The sequence below is a fragment of the Hydra vulgaris genome, chromosome 12, assembly GCF_038396675.1.
Source record: "Hydra vulgaris chromosome 12, alternate assembly HydraT2T_AEP".
Taxonomy (NCBI): domain Eukaryota; kingdom Metazoa; phylum Cnidaria; class Hydrozoa; order Anthoathecata; family Hydridae; genus Hydra; species Hydra vulgaris.
The window spans coordinates 15,111,009-15,132,573 of NC_088931.1; the positions used below are offsets into that span (position 1 = coordinate 15,111,009).

A 21,565-nucleotide genomic window follows, 5' to 3' on the forward strand; every position below is an offset into this window, starting at 1 on the left:
TGATGTTATTATGCATAATAATAAAATCTGATAACATCATATTAGAATGCTGTATGACATAGGCTGTCATTTGCAACTTAGACCAAGATCAACAATTAACTTAATTTTGGCATTACTAATATCAAATTAGTACCTCTTACCAAAAGATGCTCATCCGTCCCTGTCTCAAACAAATTCTTTTACCCCAAGAAATAGACTTTGATGTGAGCAAATAAAAATTTAACAAATGGTACCAAAAATTAACTTAAATAAAAAGTGTCCTATTGAACAGTTTCTCAAAACAAATTTTAAATTTAGCAATTAAATTTATAAATATTGAGCTTTAAATAAATACAAATATCTCACATTTAAGGAAATTAATCAAATGTTTTAAAATTGCTAAAAAAAATTGATTCTCAAAAAAAAAAACTATTCTTAGGTTAATAAACTTAAATAAAAATAACCTTGCTTAAATACTCTAAAATCTTTGTTGTTTGAGTTTTTGGATCACATTGTGATAAATCAGGAGTGTCCCAGGCTGGTCCATCTTTAAGATTCCCAATACATTTTCTATAAAAAACTCTTTTAGTTTGATAAGTACAATTTTTTGTGACAAATTGATTAACACCTGTTACTTCAAATGTATATTCTCCTTTATAATTTGCCTCACCAAAAGCACTCTTTGGACAATAGTCTATAGAAAAAAAATAAACATGAGAAATAGAAGCATGTATAAAAAATTTTACTTTTATTTTTTAATTAAAAAAAAATAACAAAAAGAAAACTAAGAGTTAAGAATAGAAAGTGACAGGGGCCAGGGCCCTGACTAAAAATATTACTTTTTACAAGCCCTGCCCTGTCCTGGCAAAGTTATAAAATTTAGTAGGCAACCCTCAGAATTAGGAAAATTGAGGTCGGCAATAACTTGCCGACCTCAATCTTTTATAGGTCGGCATCAGGTTGGCAAAAAAAATTTGATACAAAAGTCTTACCATAAAACATCGAAACAAGGTCGGCAATGTTTTGCCTATCTCAAACACTTTTAGGTCGGCAGTTAGGTCAGCATTGCCAAATGCCAACCCTGATTCCGAGGGTTGAGTAGGGATTATTAGCTAGTAAAAAATTTATAATACCTTATATTTTATAAATTTATATATATGATTACTATTTAGTAAACATATTAATTATTTAATAAATAGTAATTGTATGTACAAATTTATAATATTTATCTGTGTGTATATATATATATATATATATATATATATATATATATATATATATATATATATATATATATACACATACAGATAAATATTATGGCATATATTTATCTGTATATATATATATATATATATATATATATATATATATATGTAGATAAATATATACAGATAAATATTATGGCATATATTTATCTGTATGTATAGTATATATATATATATATATACATATAAATATATAAACATATAAATATATATATACATATATATATATATATAAATATATATAAATATATATATATAAATATATATATATATATATACATATATATATATTTATATATATATATATATACATATATGTATATATATATATATATATATATACATATATATATATACATATATATATATATATATATATATATATATATATATATATATATATATATATATATATATATATATATATATATATATATATATATATATATATATATATATATATTGAAATTATTTCATTACCAACAAAGTTACAAGCAATCACTTTTAAGTTAGGAGTTACTAGAAAACAAAGGATAGGGTTAAAGTGCAAGGAAGTGGTTAACTGAAGACTAAAAAGTTGTAGTTTGGATGAGTAAAAAACATAAAGATGAGCAAGAGTTGTGAATTATTGTTGAGGAAAAATTGTTGGCGAGGAAAAAAACTATACAATATATCTTATAAAAATTTCTATAACATGAAAGAACAAATACAGTAAAAGAATGCAACTTTGCTGAATAATAAGCCAAGCAAAAATGAGTTTTTATGATCCAACTAAACATGATAGCTCATTTGAGCAGCAACCATGATAGCATTTGTAGGATAAAGTAAGAGATGCATGCATATGATGATGGGAGAGTGGGTCAAGCTTGGCAGTTAAAACTTGCCAGATGAAACTACATTTACAATGCGCTTTTGGATCTTGTCTGAGAGTGAGAGGGTTGTTAATTGTCAATATAGGAATGCCAAAAATATTGTGATAGTTGATTACAGTAAATATCTAAATTTTTTTGGAGTTAAAATCGACAAGCCACTGAAAGCCCCAAGCTGTTACAGAAAAAAAAATAGATAAAAGATTGGATGTTTGTTCTAAGCAATCAAAAAATTAAGACTTTTTATCAAGAATACAAAGTTAAGTCGTCAGCAAATTAAGCCACTTTAGACATAAGATTGTCAGAAAGATTGTTGTTGTAGATAAAAAACAATACAGGAGCAAAGATAGAACCTTGCAATACCCTTAAAGTTACTAGAAATGAAGAAAAATGGAGGTCTTCAAGAACTACTTGAATACTGCGGTTGGAAAGAAATGGTTAAGTAATCTAAAAACCTTTATGTAAAGAAACTAATAATAGAGAGAAGACTAATTGGAGGTTAGTAGGAAAAGTCAGAGTATATTTTAAAATTATTTAAATTGGAACCACTTATTTAGCACTTATTATTAGTTTAGTGAAAATAAGGGGCAGAACCAGCATTTTTTGGTGTTTGATATAACTTCTAGACATAAAGCAAACTTTAAACGCATATATATATTAATATCAAATGAGTATGCTTTGCAAAAATTGTGATAATTGGAGTCTGGGAACAAAAAAACCCCCCAAAATTTACTACTTTCAACTGGACTTATATTCATCAATAAATTTTAAGTTTTATAGTCTCCCTGCGTTCAAAAATTATGATCATATAAAGATTGTAATTTATGGGTTGATAAAGATTTACAATCTTTATTAACCCATAAATTGAGATTTTCCAAATGTCTCTAGAGCTTAACATCTGAAATAAGACAAGATTTAGTAAACTGAGAATAACGGAGCTTAGCATCATTTATTCTCAAGAGAGATGTTCTTGTAAAAATATTAAAAAAATGATAAAAGTAAAGTATAACAACAGAAAAGGAAAGTGGAAAACCTGGAGTAGAATGAGGCAAGACTATAACTGACAAAAAGGAATAAAAACTTCAATGCCTGCTTGGATTTAGGCTAAAGGCATTTAAAAAATATATATATATGAATATAAAAAAATATGTTTTCTATTTACTTATATGCTGGCATACAATACCCTACTAATTTATATAAACTTTAATATTTATATAGTTTAGTATTATTGCCTGAAAGAAAAGATGATGATCAGATGGATGTGTGGAATGACTCTAACAAGAACAAGAGCCAAAATCTTAAATATAAGAAAAAACATCAAACAAAGTTTTTCAAGAAAAATACTAAAGTGATTTGGTTTTCAGCATGTAATGAGGTAGCATTAGAGGTAGGAGGAAAAAATGGTAGAGTTAAATGTAAGAAATTTTGGAGAGATTATATATGGTATATATGCTACATATAGTATAAGGGAGTTTTTGTTATGGAAAGAATATATTTGAGATGTTTATATTAGAGAAACAGCATAAAAGGGGAAGGCTAAAGCTTAATGATATATGTGTGTGTATATATATATATATATATATATATATATATATATATATATATATATATATATATATATATATATATATATATATACATATACTGTGGGTTGCATAAATATAGTCAGTTGATTTTTCATATGATTATTTTTATGTTTTTTTTAAATTAAAAGCAAACATAGTTAACAATTTAAATTGTTTTAAACTTTATTAACAGTGGCTTTATAAACAAAATAAGAAAAAAAGTTTTTTCAAAAAAAAAAATTTAAGATATTATTTTATGAGAAATATACACAACTGTTTAAAAAAACAACAAAAAAACAGAGCAAAAATATAGAGTAAGGGTGCATTTTAGTATTTTCTATGCGCACCACGAACTTTCACACATGCACGAACACATCCAGGCATAGATTCAACTAGTCAGATGCATAATTCTCTTGGAAATTCTTTCCAAAGCTTTTCTAACGCCTGCTGTAGTTACGCAACACTGGCTATGCTCTCTTTAACAAATCTCTTGTCTATTAAGCCCAAATGTTCTTGATGGGATTGAGATCTGGAGAACAAGCTGGCCAAGACATGACCATAATGTTTTTCCAATCAAGCCACACTTTAACCAAGATTACAGTGTGAGCTGTTGCCCCATTGTGCTGAAAAATCCATTGTTGTGGTCTTCTGTAAAAAGCTCCGGCTGTTGGCAAAAGTTTATTTTCGAGGGTCTCTTTGCAGTTGTACTAGTTAATTCTGCCATTATAAATGTTGTATGACCCTGTTCCTTTTTATTGGAGAAGCATCCCCATACTCTAAAAATGCTTTTTGAACTTTTCACCAGCCAGCCTCTTGATGATTAATCTTGACTTGTGATTTATCACCTCAAAATTGGATTCATCGCTGAAAATGACTTTGGCCTAGTCTTCTACAGACCAGTGAAGTCTTTCTCTACACCACTTTATTCTTTTTAGGCAATCTGAGACAGGCAAAAGTGGTTTTTGAGCAGTGATATAGCAATCTAAGTCTTTCTTATTTAGGCATCTTCATACAGCCCATCTACTAACACTAATGTTACCAGGCATATTTGTGAATCCTTCAGCGAATTTATGGTAAGAAATTTTAGGATCTTGTCTAACCTTTCGATAGAGATAACTTTGGTGTCTTGAAGTTAGCTTTAAAGGCCTACCAAGCCTTGGTAAGTCTTTGACATTATTATGTAGCTCGTGGTTTTTCAACATTGTTTGTTCACATTTAAGTGAAACATTGCACATTCTAGCTATTTCTCATTGGCTTTTTGTTTTATCTTTTAGCAGACCTACAATTTGCCATTGTACCTTGTCTGAAACAGCTGGAATGCCGAAATTTTTTTTTGGTCTTTTTTTGAGACATGTAACAAGACTGTAAATTAAATCAAAAAATCATTGTCCTACAAAGCAATTATAAACTATAGGTAAACCTGTGTAGAAAAATGCAAATCTCTTAACAAACACAATGTAATTTTATTTGAAGTAGTCAATTATGTAAGGATTTTTAGAAGTTTAGAAATATTGTGGTGCAAAAAGAGTTACTATCCAGTTTTTGGAAACAAACTAGCTCTTTTATCATCAAAACTGTTACCTGCCTCTGAGAAAAGCCTCATTTTAGTGTTACTTAAATTTTAAATAATTAAAAAGTATATATTTACAATCTTGCCCTAATACAGGGCAGGATTGAAAAGTCGTATTTTTTAAAAGAAACGACCTTTTAATACTAAATTGGAAATTTAAAAAAATAAAAATGTTAAGAAGGGGGCAAAAATACCAAATAAACTACCTATAAATATATATTTAAATTTGAGAAAAGGCATTGGTAGTAGAATTCTAAATTTTGAGTTATAGGCATTAAAAACTTGTGTCATGGAAGGAACGATAGGTTCCTTCCGTGACACAAGTTTCAATGGCTATAACAAAAAAGTTTTGATTCCAAATGCAATATCTTTACCTGAAACTAAATAGATCTTTATAGGATGTGTGTTAGGTATTATTGCCCCGTTCTAAACATTTTTATTTTTTTTGAAAAAAAAAGTTTGTAAAAATTGAAACAGCTTGGATTTTTTTCATTTATATTTAATGAACGAAGTTACAGGTGACCACACCTCAGCAATTTTACACTATATAAAAAATAAAATAAATTTTGAAATAAAAACAAATGCTTTAGTAATATAAAAAAGCAAAAACTGCCACTTTTTTTTTGTCTTATTAAATACAATGAGTTCTTATTAGATATACTGAATTAAGAAAAAAATGAAATCCACACCAATAGATATGTATAGATGTGGAAAGCTACCTGAAACAAATTTTCTTACTTTAAAGTTCATATAACTATTAAAATCTATATTTTATTATATAATATGAATACATTATTATTATAACTATAAGTTATCATTTTAAAGATATTTTGGTTTTAAAACATTTATCACACACAAATTCAGATGTTTTGAACTTTATATGTAAATTACAAATTTCTTTTATATATTAAAACATTGATTTTTGTAATGTTTTGTAACATTTTTTTATTTTTATTATCATACATACTTTTTACAAAATGCATGCTAACTTTTGTAATATAACTTATATTTATACTGAAAATACATTAAAACAGCTCTAATTTAGAAAAATTTACATAAATACCTAAACTAGTTAACTCAGCATTTAGCACATTTAGTTGTTTAAATGAATCTATTACACTGCTTTGCAGAAATGCATTATAAATTTGCAGTTTTATTGAATCATTGACACCTGTAATAGTTAACCTTGATGTTACATATACACTTCCAGGTCTAAAAAGAAAATTGAAAAAAATATCTTACAACAAAGTTTTCATTTTATAATTTAAAGTTATAATTAAATTGTAATAGAAACAGTGAACAACTCTTGTAATATACACACAAAAAAAAACACATACTGAAACTTTTTACTCCCTGTGAAATAAGGTTTACTAATATAATATATAGACTGATCAGAAATTAAAAACCTCACAAAGCATTTTTGTCAGAAAACAGAAATGTCAACCACATAATTGAAAACTAATTCAGTTGCTTATGCTTTAAGTAAAACAAAGAACACAGATAAGTTTCTTGCATTTAAAATTACGATGAAGGAAATTCATATGCTCAGAGATTATAACTTTAGTTTGAAAAGAAAAACTTACCCAAGAAGCAAAAATAACAGCACCAGAAAAACAGCAGGTCGCAGATGTTAGCATTATTTTATCACAAACTTGAGAACCTAATACTAGCAGCAGCAACCTAACAAACTTCAACTGGGCCTCAGTTTTTTCATGAAGAGGCAAAGTAACTAGATCAAATGCTTAACTGGATGATGCAAATATAATAATTCTTGATGCAAATGCATGTGATGTCCAGGAAAAAGAAAGAAAACAGAGACATCATCTCTAGTAGCCGCTGACTATAACAAACATGTTAACATCACTCTTAAACAAACTAAATGTTGAGTGTAAACATATTGCTTTTAGATGCTTTTAAAACACCTCAGCCCAAGCAGGTTCGTTACAAGTAGTTTTGAACAATGCAAATGAAAGAAATCTCAAAAGTGCCCATAAAATGAGACCTAATGTTTATAATGGCATTTTTATCAATCTTGATAAAACTGCTTAATAGAAGTAATCAACATTATTATGTATAGAATGTAACAGGCTCAACAGAGAAAAACTTGAAAGTGAGTCAAAAGGGTCAATCTTTTCATTGTCACCCGAAGTGGTAGAGTCACATGGGATGATGGAGTTTGGGAATGTCTCTTAAAAGAAACAAGATCCTAGAAGTTAAAACAGAATTAAAACTTAAATCAGTTCAAAACAGAATCATTGAAAATATAAAAATAATTATTAATAATAATATTACCACAACACTTCAATAACTGTATACTTTATACAAATGCAACCTTGTTAAACACAGTGAAACTTGCTGCAAAGTTTTATTAAAACTTTAAATGCACCACCTATTTTTATCTCACTAATTATATTAAAGCTTGATTACAAAACTAATCTTTATGGTGGAGTCTACATCTACATATCTGATATGATAAAAAGCCATGAAGTGACACATCTCAAACTTAACAATACTGACTCTGAACAAGATTGGTGTTTGGCTAATTTTGAAATTGAAAAAATTTAGTCGGCTGTATATACCTCTTAGCTATATTTTGGCTATTTACAAGGTAATGACCTTGTAAATGACCAAATTAAAGCTTTTGATTTAGTCAAAAAAGAACACTACTCAGGTCATATATATTTTTTTAACTTTACCTCCAACAAGAATGAAAACAACAACTACTAAGTTGGGAGTTACTAGAAAACATAGAATAGAATTAAAGAGAAAGAAAGCGGTTGACAGAAGACTTTAAAAGTTAAAGATTATATGAGTCAGGAAAACATAAAAATGGAAGTAAGTTCAAAAGCATCGAGGTTCGGGTAATAAAAGTAGATAAATAAAAGATTTTTGAGCATGAAAGAACACAAACAGTAAAAGTAAGCAACTTTGCTGAATGACGAGTTAAGCAAGTATGAGTTTTGGTTAATAGAATTAGAGATTATACCATATTTAGATATGCTGCCTCTTAGATCGGCTGCCTATTCTAAGTGATCAAAAAGAGAAGACTTTTATCAAGACAGGAGTATAAAGTTGAGTCATCAACCAATAGAACTACTTTAATTGTAAGGTTGTCAGGAAGATCATTGATATAGATAAGAAACAAAATAGGACCAAGAACAGAACCTTGAGGTACCCCAGAAGATACTGGATATGAAATAGAGTTTTGGCCTTAGAGGATGAATTTAATATTGCAGTTATAAAGAAATTATTTGATTATCTCAAACATTTTCACAAACACACCATATGATACAAGATTATGGAGAAGTCCAGCACGCACAACTTCATCGAAAGCTTTTGATGTCAAGAGCGAAATCCCTTACCTTGCTGCCTCCATTTAATGTGCGATCTTTTAGTCAGAGCTATTAGCAAGTCAGCCATAGAACAAGAAGAATGAAAACCATATTGGTTGTCAGACAGCAAAATATTAGATTCAAGATTAAACTCAAAGACCTTGCTAATAACAGAAGACTGATCGAACAATAGATAGAGGAGTCAGAATTTACACCAGAGTTTTTAAAAATTAGAACCACCATCTAATTGTAAGTAATAATTGGAACCAGTACCTATCAATACTGAGATCTGAATAAGGAATAGCCAAAGTAAAATTAGTCTCATAAAGAATAAGCAAGTCTGGTGATCTTTGCAAGAGGTAAGATTCAACTGATGTAAAGTTACTTTGAAGACAACAAATATTTGTAAAAGATTTTTTACAACAGTAAGGTGGTGGTGATGGTTTTAAATGTTTGATACTTTTGGTTACTTTAACCAAAAGTATCAAACATTTTGGCATGCTTTAAGTTTAAAGAGAACTTGACACATTTATAGATAGAGTATGGCATTCTAAGCAATGAGCTTTGCAGTTGTCTCAGTCCTGCTAATTAACACAAAGCCATAACTTAGTGCTCCTTACGTGGCCTTGACAATGCATATCAAAAATACTACAGGGACACCATCCAAGGCCAAGAGTTTTAAGGTCAAAGCCAAGAATAAGAGTTTCAAAGCAAAGGCCTTCACAAACATTTTCAAGACTAAAGACTTATATTTTGCCTTACGTTAAAGCCAATTTTAATTATTAACAAAACTGTAGGTAGCAAATGCTGTAACAACTCTTGAATTTTATATATACTTTTTGGAGGTCAAGGTCAAGGCCAAATTTTCAAGGCAAAGGCCTTAATTTTTTGCCTTATGGCAAGGTCGAGGCCAAGGACTAACAACTCTGAACTAAGCTAACACTACATCAGAACATTTAAGCAATACACAAACATGCATATAGTAACTTACGGACACAAACATATAAATAGTACTTTGCAGGTGAATGAACACAGCACCAGAGGTTCAGACAGAACACAAACCTTCAAAGAATAACTAATGGGTGAGTGATAACAGCGCCAAAGGTTTAGACAAAATAAACAGGGAAGCTAACACAGTAACTAAGACACCTTTAACTATATAAAAGACAACAAAAAAAAAGTCATTAAAGACATGACCGATATTAGATAGTATTGATAACAGTAAAGTACACTTCTTTTAGCTTTTGCTTAGTAGTCGAATCCTACAATGCAGTAGGAACATCGAACAGATTTCACTGGATTACACGTTACCAGTAGCAGGGTAATCATGATGACCATACACCTGACCTGATCTGGATCACATGGTCTAAATACCCTACAAACACCACAAATATGGTAACTGAAGACTTTATTGGGACACTTGATTCCAACCATTAAATGCAGCATATAGATTTTAATACTTTTTACATTTGGTCCAATTTGCACTCTAGATCGTATTTTAACTTTTTTTTTTTCCCCTACTATTTTAACTTCCAACAAAGCTGCAAGCAACCACTATTAGAGTTGGAAATTACTAGAAAAGAAAAGGTGAAATTTATAGAATAAGATAACAGACAACTTAAAAGAAAAATTATATGAATCAGGAAGACAAGATAAAAAAAGGGAATTCTAAAGAATTGAAGTTCGAGGAAAATAAATGATGAGTCCTAATTGAATAGCGAGTAACACAAGAATAAATTTTAGTAGATGGCACAAGAGATGCTAGCTCTTTAGAGCAGTGCCCATTATAGTATATGTAGAAAAAAGAAAGAGAAGCAACATTACCACAATGTAATAACGGTTGTAGGTTGACTGTAAAAGCAGGTCCAACTATGTTTACAATGCGTTTTTGCACTTGTCTAAAAGAGAAAAGACATCATTGGAAGGTCTGTCCCAGATCAGGCAACAGTATTCCATACAAGGACGGATTTGAGACAGAGATAAAGAATAGAATCAGGAGTGAGGAAGTGGCAAGCACAATAAAGATATGCAACCTTTGCAGATGCTAATTTTGCAATCAATTTGATATATAGTTTCTAAGTAAGATCAGAAGTAAGAGTTAATCCTAGAAGGTAAGGGTAGATGACTCATTGAATACATTTCCATTCATAAATATAGAAAGATCTAGATTACTGTGATAACAATTAGCTGAAAAAAATTGAGTTTTATCTGAGAGAAAAGTCCACCAGCCACTGAGAGTCCCATGCTGTAGTAGAAGTGAAATACTTTTCATGCTCAAATGCCCCCTCCAACCAATCAGAGTGTCAGCTTCTTATAAACGCAAGAATAAATGGTAATATCATCAGCGAACAATGCCAGCTTAGATGTTAGAATTTCTGGGAGATCGTCAATATAAATTTAAAAAAGTATAGGGCCAAGGATAGAACCTTGAGGAACCTCTGAAGTTACAGTATATGAAGAAAAGTGCTGTTTATTGAGGACAAATTTTATACTACGATTGGTAAGGATGAATTCATAATCTTAAAGATGAAGACCAGCATGACAAACTTTATCAAAAGTTTTAGAAATGTTGAGAACGATAACCTTAGTCTCTCCACATCTATCTAATGCACAATAAAACCTATCAGTTATTACAGTTATGAAATCAGCAGTAGAACGAGAAGATCGAAATCCATATATTGATGATCAGAAAGTATGTTATTAGATTCAAGATGTGAGATTAAATGTTTCTTAATTTAAGACTTAAAAACCTTGTTTATGATAGTAAGAAGGCAAATGGGATGGTAGCTAAACAAATCAGATTGCTTTCCAGAGCTTTTGAAAATAGGGATAAAAGTTGCCGCTTTCTAGCAGGCTGGAAAGCAAGACTCTGATAAGCACTTGGTAAATAGTTTTGAAAGTGTAGACAACAGTTCTGGAGAACACTCCTGCGAGACTATAACAAGAATGTTGCTTAGACCAAAGCTGTAGAAGCTGGAGTGATATGAAGGTCAGGCAATGGAATAATCTTTTTGTTGGCTATAGCAGGTAGATCACGACTAGTGGAATCAAGAGATGATATTGATGAGAAGTTCTTAGCAAACAATTCAGCTTTGTCTTTAGGTGAGGTAACAAAATCTGAACCATACAAGAAAGGCGGAATAATAGATTTACTCTTTTTATAGATACTGTTGAACATTCTCCAAAAGTCACAAGAGCCTAATTTTTCAAATGAAATACGAGAGCTCGGGACTTGAGAATAGTGGGCTTAAGCGTTAGACAAAACCTTTTTACAATGGTTTCTAGCAGTAGTAAACAGACATCTGTTTTTTGGAGAATTGTTTTGCTTATAAATATGAAAGTAATGGTTACAATTGGAAATCGCAGCAGCACAATGAGAGGAAAATCATGGAGAGTGAGGCTTGACTTTGAATTGTCAAGAGGGAATAAAGGATAAACAGAATTTTAAGAACGCATATTTTCACTTTAAAAAAGACCTATCTCAACTTGGCTGCAGCATAAAATAACAAACTTATTTAATTTTAACTTGGAATAACACTTTTGAACTTTAGAGACTTGCTAGAGTAGGACTTAAGGACCTGTTTCCTTCATCAAGATTTTAATCAAAATTGAAATGGGCTAAAGAATCAGTAATAAAAAATTCACAAAATAGAAAGGTACTATGAAGTAATCAAGGCTATGTGAAAAATGCGTCAACAGCATGGCATAATAAAAGCTTAAAAAATTTATATATATGTGTGTGTGCCTTACTTAAAATACACTTAGAGGCTTAAATAGTATAAGAAATCTTATGTAAAGAGATATGTATTCTATGAATATGTACCTTATTCAAAGTCATACAACAGACAGATTTTTTTATATACAAAAAAGAAAAAGTAAATAGTTACAAAGCAAATATATGAGCAACAGGATATAAAAGAAAAAGTATAAAAATTGGTTAGTAGCGGGATTCCAACTATGGCCATTCGGTGCATAAAATGAATGCCTTATCTAAATAAGTTAAACGTGCGTATATGTAATAAACAAAAAACATTGAATCTTGACAAAATAAGAAAAAAAACTAAATAAATTATTTCTTGTGATCCAAGTGATCTAGCAGCTTATGGATTACATTTATACGAAATATTTGGCGGATCATGTTAAAAAAAAGAAATTAAGGTCTCTACAATAAGTGGAAGGTGCTTAAATCTCTAAATCTAAAAACATCCTTGTTGTTGTAACTCGGACATACTTACAACACAGTAAAATAAAAAAAGATGTAAAAAATAATAACTTCCAAAAACTAAACTTGTATTTCAAAGATATCACCTGGGTCAACCATTTTAGAAATTAAATACTAAGGAATGTTATGAAGCATTACAATCCATCTATAATGAGGGATTAATCTTCATATAACATAAATTAAATTGCATTATTCTGTTTTGCATAAATCTTGGATCACAATTTAATATAGAAATCAAGAAACAGGTATTTAGACACTAAAATATACATTTAAATATAATTGCTGCAAAAACATAAAACAAATACTTATTTATTCTATTACTTGATATGAAAAATTTATATCAGAAAAAGCCAAGGCAAATTAGAAACTTATCTTTTGATATATATAAACATAATGCAAGTTAAAAACAAATATCTATAAAAGCGTCAAATAGCAAGATTATGATTGATCAATCTTTAAAAAATCTTTTCATCTGTTTTCACTATTTTAAGTTTAAGACAATTGGCGCTAGCATTCAAGAAGCACACATTTTCTGTGATTGAAGAGACATGGGTCTTAAATAGACTTTATTAGAACTACATACAATTGCTACTCTCAAAAATCAACATGCATAAGCTAATAGGTGTAAACAACATTCATACTGTAGATGCTTCATATCTAGATATGAAAAAAAGGTTTTAAACACCTCCTTATAACTTTTAGCTGTACATTTATCCAATTAAGTAGCATATAGTGTCTCTTATATGCTACTTAATTGGATAAATTCTTTTACTTCCAACAGCACACAACAAGTTATCATGGGTTTCACTACTTCAGATTGGTTACTAATTACCAGCAGTGTCTGACAAGGATCTGGTCTAGAACCTCTTCTATTTATCTTATACATCAATGACAATACAGACTTAGTTAGCAACCCAATGAAGTTATATGCTGACAATAGCAATTCATTTGATAGTTATTTCTACCAACTTGACCCTATGTATGTATCTATACTCCATATACAATCTTGTGCTACCTTAGAGGTTACTGGAAATATATGTGTTGTATGTACATTTCCAGTAACCTCTATGACAATACAAAATTTTATTTCCTTCCGATATTTTCTTATACTGAGAATCTACCTAAAAATCCTACTGTTAAAGTAGTTATAATGGTATTCTAAAGATATAGATATATCATAGAGATGGTAAAAATCCATCACTGCTTGATCACTTAAAGTAGACTGCCAATCTTGAGGGCTTTCTTGTGACAGCTTAGGGCTTGCAGTGGGTGATGGATTATTTGCAATAATTATTTGCAGTAGATTACATTGTAATAAACTGCAAATAACTATTGATTTTAAATGATTAAATTTATTTCTACATTCCTAAATATTTAAATATTAGCAATAGTTAACTATTTTTTGAATTGTAACATCTAAATTATTTGTGTCATTGTTTTCTAGCATTGATAAGCTTAAGATCCAATATCTGAGAAATATAGGCAAAGTCTGGAAGTGATGTCTTCAAATTGTCTTTAGTTTTTGAGATTTTCCAGCAAATAATAAAAATAGGGATCGTCCACAAATTATGCAACACTAAATTTATTTAAAAAACAGAACTTGTGTCCCAAAATTTGGCCTATTTTGTAAAAATGTTTATGCATGGAGTGCAATTGCTACTTTGAAGGGCAATTTTAGCAACATGAAAATAATAGACGCATTGCTTTCTTATTTTTCTGCTACTATGGGTATATTACTATAGTGAAAATAAAAATTCAATTTGGTTGCACTTTTTGTTGTCAAGAAATCACGCTTCAAAACCACTAAGTTTGATATTTTACACATACTTTGAGCATCTTCTAAGGCCAAAGCTTGCACATGAATTCCTATATTGTTTTTGATAGCCACTAAGACATACATTGACTTTATTTTAAAAAAATCATGTGCATGCAAGAGACTGGGAAGGAGTAAGCTGCCAAAAATGGATTTTTGCAGTTAATGCACTTTGTTAGATTGGCCATAACAATTGTAGCCTTAGGTTTGACATTAAATGTGTAAGTTTCTTTAAAGTTGGTTTCTTTATACATGAATCATCCAAAAGCTGAAAAAAAAATCAAGCAATAAAAAGAGTACAGAAGTCCTAGAAGGTGTCTCACTTTGCCACATTTTGAACTTACAAAACACCCTAGCAACAGTATTGATATGCTTAGAAACAGCTGCTTAACATTGGTAATAATTAGCATTCTTATTAGAGTTAAGATAAAAGATATTTTTATAACAGAACTCTACAAGAGTGGTTGATAAAAATAATTTTTTAAGCATTTTAAATGTAACAAAATACTTAACAATAGTCTCAAGTAATGCAATGGCAAAAGTGTAATATCCAAAGTAATTTTAATATGACTAAGCATATTTTATATGATAAGATGATAAGTATATTTTTAATATGGGTACCAATTTGGTGTGTTATTTGTGTTAATTTCTACCCAACCAATTCTCTTTGGACAATCATTTTTTTATTCGCTTTAAACAATCATTAAGGATTGCTTCACAAGCAACACCTTAACAATCATTTGTAATACTATCTTTAGATAATCTTTACCAATTGCATTAGAGCAATTGTTAATTACTTGATGAGGAAACTGGGTTTTGGTTGAAAATTTTTGTCAGAAAACTTTGCCAGCTAAATTTTGCCAGCTAATTTCTGTGTAGGCCAAAAAGAGTATTTTGGAAAAAAAAGAATGACTCTATATGTTAATGTCTTCTTCTTCAATGAAAATGGTTAAATGAGGAAAAAAAGTCTATTTTACTGCTGTATATATATGTGAGCAAACCCTTGTTGATGTACTTTTGATGTTGTTTTGTCAAAAGTTAAAAATGATTTTCCTTGTTTAAAAAATCAGCAGAAGCATCATGTGTTATCAGGAGTTTTGTTGATGCTGAAAATCACATGAAGTCAGCAGAAGCAAAATGTGTTATCAGGAGTTTTGTTGATGCTGAAAACACTTTATTGACTGCAGAAGAACTTCATAAGGCTCTTCATAATGGTAAAAAAATTTAAAATGCTGATGTTGCTTTAGTCAAAATAGAATCCAAAGCCTCTATTTTTATTGGAACCCAATCTGATTCCCAACATAAGCAGCTCTCATTCTTTTCAGTTTTTTCCTGATCACGTGTTAATGTGGAGATTCCGAATCGGTAAAGGTAAAAATTGGAACTTTACAAATGTGACATTCTATATTTCAGTTAAAATTGTTAAGGCTTTTAGTTCAACTTGCGATAATTATACTGCACCAACGATTTCCAATAGAAGTGTTAACACTCTCAAGTTTTTTACACAATTTGGTTGTGGTGGATCGTTTTTTGATATTGAATAAGATTTGATAAGAAGTTAATACACTCAGATTGCTTGGAGGGGGCATTTGAGCTTGTAAAAGATCTCACTTCTGCTACAGCATGGGGCTCACAGTGACTGGTGAACTTCAATTCAGATAAACCCAATTTTTTTCACCCAATCGTTATCGCAATAACTTAGATCTTCCTATATTTATGAAAGGTAATGTACTCAATGAGTCATCCACTCTTCATCTTTTAGGAATAACTCTTACTTCTGATCTTTCTTGAAAACCATATATCAAATCTGTTGCAAAGTTAGCATCTGTTAAGGTTGCATCTCTTTATCAAGCTCGACACTTCAGATTACACTTCTTACTTCAGATTCTATTCTCTATCTCTATAAATCTCATGATGCCCTTTCTCTTTTAGACAAGGTGCAAAAGTGCATTGTAAACATAGTTGGACCTGCTCTTGCACCCAACCTCCAACCATTATCACATGGTCATAATGTTGCTTTTCTTTCTCTTTTCTACAAATACTATAATGGGCACTAAAGAGCTAGTAACTCTTGTGACATCTACTAAAATTCATTCTCGTGTTACTTGTCATTCAATTAAGTCTCATCCTTTTTCTGTGACTGTTCCTAAGTGCTCCAAAAACTCTTACTTGTCTAGTTTTTTTCCTCAAACATCAGTTCTTTGGAATTCGCTTCCTTCATCTTGCTTTCCTGATTCATATTATTTGCAATCCTTTAAGTCGTCTGTCAATCATTATCTTGCTCTACAATCTTCATCTTTTCTCTTCCAGTAACTTCCAACTTTAATTAGTGGTTGCTTGCAGCCTTGTTGAAAGCGAAGATTTTTAAAAAAAAGAAAGAAAAAAAAAAGAATCATTGGAAAACACATGTTATCAGAAAACCACAACTTTTAATCTGTAAAGAAATCTATGGTAGACAGAGCAAGACTACCTTATATCAACAGGACAAAGATTACTCCTTTAATTAGATTACTAACTATTAACAATGTAAAATAGCCATTTCTAAGAAATATCTATACCATTGCTAGGGTAATTTGTAAGTTCAAAATGTGGAAAAAAATGATTACTTTTAGGACTTCTGTACCCTTTTTATTTATTAACCACATGGATTTTTTTTCAGATATTAGAAGATTCATGTATAAAGAAACCAACTTACTTATACATTTAATGTCAGACCTAAGGCCACGATTGTTACGGGTAATCTAACAAAGCACATTAACCGTAAAAATCTATTTCTCAAAGCTTATTCCTTCCCAGGCTCTTGCATGCACATGATTTTTTTTTAGTATAAAATCAATGCATGCTTTGATGGCTTTCAAAAATAATTAAGAAATTCATGGGCATGTTATAGCCTTAGGAGATATTAATGCTCCAAGTATGTGTAAAATGTCAAACTTAGCGGTTTCAAACCAGGATTTTTTGACAACAAAAAGTGTAACCTTATTAAATTTTTATTTTTACTGTAGAAATCTACCTTGAGTAGCAGAAAAATAAAAAAGGAATGTGTCTACCATATTCATGTTGCTAAAATTGCCCTTCAAAGTAGCAATTGCTCTCCATGCACAAATATTTTCCCAAATTGTGGGACCCAATATCTCCACAATTAATACAAGACTTCAAAAAAAAAACAAAAAACAATGACCTAATTTCATTATTTGCTAAAAAATATCTAAAAACAAAGACAATTTCTTAGATAATGGCTCTTAAGTATGCAGATATAAGCAAATTGCAATAGTGAAGATTTAAGTTTAAAAATTGTTTAAAAAACACCAAACAGTTAACAAATAATTTTAGAAAACTGTTTAGTGTTTTTACAATTCTGACTTATGAATTTCATTATGTAGTGATGTTAACCAGCAATATTTAAACTTGGATGCCTAAAATTGGATAAAGCTAAAGGTATACCAAATTAAATTTTTTCAGAAATATCTGCTTATTTAAAAAACTCAAATGATTAGGAAATATTGTAGAATATGTCATGTTTATTGTTGTTAAATATAAAGAAAAAAAAGATAAAAGTACATTTTCAAATTTGGTTGAACTACAATTAGTGTTTTTATATTTTTTTAAATAAAACACTAAATTTGTAAGAAAATTTTTTTAACATAGCCAGACAGTTACCCAGACTTTACAGAGAACACCTGGGAATTTTTAAAGCTGAATTTTGGGTATAAAAGCTTATAGTAACAAAAAAAGTCTCATAATCAAATATTTCTTGTTATTGTTCTCACCACATTTTTACTAGTTACTCCACTCCCAACCTTTAAAAATATCTTATCTGTCCTGGTATAAAATACTTTTTAGGCTGGGTCTTTAAACAATGTCTCTTCTCTTATAGATAAAGTGCAAAAATTGCAGGTTGTAAGAGAATTTATTAAAGAAAAAAAATAACAAAAAATATCTACCTCATATCTGTAATTTGGACAATTGTTCCAAGAGAACTTCCTGTTACATTTTTTGTAATTGTTTGAACCACTTGTTTTATCTAAACAATTATGACAATAGTAATAATAGTAGTAACAGTAACAATAATGAAAGCAGTAATAGTAACATAAATAAAAATATACAATAGTGGTGTAGTGGAAATGCACTTGCATCACAAGCAACAAGTTCCAAATTAGATCCCATTCATGTTTACAAAAAGAGTATATAAATAGATTTGTGAGAGTTGTAACCACAATAAAAATAAAAAATAAAAAAGCAGCCTGTCCAACTGTTGTGGCCCCCTTGGCCTTGGGTAGGCAAATTGTTTAAATTTATGGCTGCAGCATGGAATATAAAACATTTAGGTGGTTCTTTTTCAAGGATATGAGCCTGTACACTAATTCTTATCCTTTTATATTTGAACTATTTTCATAGCTCTGACCTCTTATGTTTTCTGCTGACAAAAATTTTTTTTACAAAGAATCAATGTTCAGATTAGTTAATTCAAGTCATATTAAACTTTCAATTAAGTGAAAACTACAAAAACGTTCTTTAATGTGAACTTCGTTTTTACCTTTATACATCCAAACAATTTTCGTTTTTACCTTTATACATCCAAAGAGTATTAACATATGCACATAATCATTTAATGATGATTACTTGGCCCTGATTAGTTGGTGTACAGTAAACAATGTTAAAAAATACACTGCATTTCGGACATTAGAGTTGATTTTATAAAGTTTTTCAAAAATTCTGGTGAGCAATCTGACTTATCTAACTATCATCCCATTAGTATTCTTCCTATCATAAGCAAAGTTTTTGAATCTTTAATTAACAAACACTTAATCTCTCGTCTTAAATCTAATAACTTACTTTCTGACCATCAAAATGGATTCCAGTCTTCTTGCTTTACAGCTGATTTGCTAACAGTAATAACTGATAGGTTTTTTGTGCATTAGATAGAGGTGGAGAGGTTAAGGCTATTGCTCTTGACATTTTTAAAGCTTTTGATAAAGTTTGGCATGCTGGTCTTCTCAATAAGCTTTCCTTTTACGGTGTATCAGGTAACATCTTTAAGATTATTGAATCCTTACTTTCCAATTGTAGTATTAAAGTTGTCCTCGATGGACAGCACTCTTCTTCATATCCTGTAATTTCAGGGGTTCCTCAATGTTCTATCCATGGCCCTATACTCTTTTTAATTTTTATTAAGGATCTTCCAGATATTCTCACATCTAAAGTGGCATTGTTCGCTAATGATACTACCAATTATTCTTGCCTTGATATTCTTATCAAGTCAACACTCTCTGATTGCCTGGAGGGGGCATTCGAGCTTGAAAAGGATCTCACTTCTGCTACAGCATGGGGCTCATAGTGACTGGTGAACTTTAATTTAGATAAAACCCAATTTTTTCAGCCAAGCGTTACTACAATAATTTAGATCTTCCTATATTTATGAACAGTAGGGCATCCAGTACTTTTCAACATTTATTAAAAATGTCAGCCCGAAGGATTTTTTTGCCATTAGGTACATACATTGAGAAAAGACAAAAATATTTTTACCAGAATAGATGCATCATTTGCAAAAACAGACCTTAAATTTTCAAAATTTGATTGAAATGGGGAGGGGGACCAAAAATCACATATGTCTAAGAACATCCCATAAAGACATCGAAATTTTTTTTTTAAGCTTTAACATTTTTTCCGTAAAGTAAATAGAGGACAGTTTTAAAATTTAGTAATGGCGCACACGCCTCTCCCCCCCCCTTCCTTTTCCTATATATAAAAAATTTCTTAAATGCTTGTTTTACACTATAAAAGTTATACAAGTTAAAGTTGGCAAAAATGAAACTCAAGTCTCTATCTTTCTAATTTATTATATTAGAGATACTATAAATATAAATAAGATAAAAATATATGCTAAACTAAAATGAGGTCCTGTTTTTGATGAAGGAAAAAGCTCATGACCAGAAATACATTACAAATTTATTGTAAACCTGCAAAAAAACTATGAAAATTTAAAATCAAACTTTAAGCAAGGTGAAAAAATTTGTAAAGTAAAGACTAATAAATGGAGAGATGATATGGACTTTTTGTTTGAGTTGGTACAAAGTTACCGATACATGAAGGTGAATGCTAGCTATCCGGCTAAAAAATTTAAAAGTCTGCCATCATTGAACAATGCCAGATGGAATTCAAAAGCAATCTATGCTCTTCTGGCATATATTTCAAATGAGTCGAATAATAATCAACTTCGCATGGTTTGTGACTTTATTACATCAGCCTGGTCTGATATATGGCTTTCTGACATGCAATACTCAGAACATAATTTTAACAATTTAGAGCAAGCAATAACTTCAACTGCAGCCATGAAAACCTTGAAAACATTTTGGTCCCAGGAGCCCAGTCGCATACAAGGAATTCAGAGATCTAATATCTGTGCGGAAAGAGCCATAAAAATTATGCAAGAAATTTATGCAAAAGATAATGACAAGATGAACTTCAGATTTATTCTGCACAACAACTTTTAAATTGCACAAACAATTGATCTTTGTATATTAATGAACAGAAAGTTTTGTAAAAATAAATTGCTATTTTTCTGTTAATTTGTCAATTTTTACGTTATATTTTTTTACTTACGGGGGACATTTTTGAAACTTTAGTCAGTAAAACTTTTGCAATTGGTAATCTCATGTAGAATGTCAGATTTTGGCACTATACCCATGTATAGTTGTAAAAAAATCAACCCCCTAATGCTTAGTTTACACAGTATAATAATTATATAAATATACAATAGTTTACTCAGTAAACTATTTAATAGTCCAACCAATTGCCTAAATACTATTATTAAACCCTAGGCCATAACTAAGGCTCCAAATGTGGCCTTGACAATGCAATCCAAAAGTACAAACAGGGACACCATCCATTGCATTGAGTCATAAAGATCCAGCATTCAACATCCTAAACTGGAAACAATGTATTATAAA

The 21,565-nt window shown here is 30.0% G+C and overlaps 1 protein-coding gene across 1 annotated transcript in view; it reads right to left on the minus strand.

Moving 5' to 3' along the window:
- The window catches only part of LOC100198789 (adhesion G-protein coupled receptor G4), a 60,752-nt gene that overhangs the window by 15,350 nt on the left and 23,837 nt on the right, over nucleotides 1-21,565 (minus strand). Inside the window, exons 8-10 of the mRNA XM_065812296.1 lie at nucleotides 18,560-18,639; nucleotides 6,312-6,460; nucleotides 444-673 (exon numbers count right to left, since the gene is read on the minus strand). Coding sequence (XP_065668368.1) covers nucleotides 444-673; nucleotides 6,312-6,460; nucleotides 18,560-18,639 — 459 coding nt within the window. The remainder of the gene's footprint in view (nucleotides 1-443; nucleotides 674-6,311; nucleotides 6,461-18,559; nucleotides 18,640-21,565) is intronic.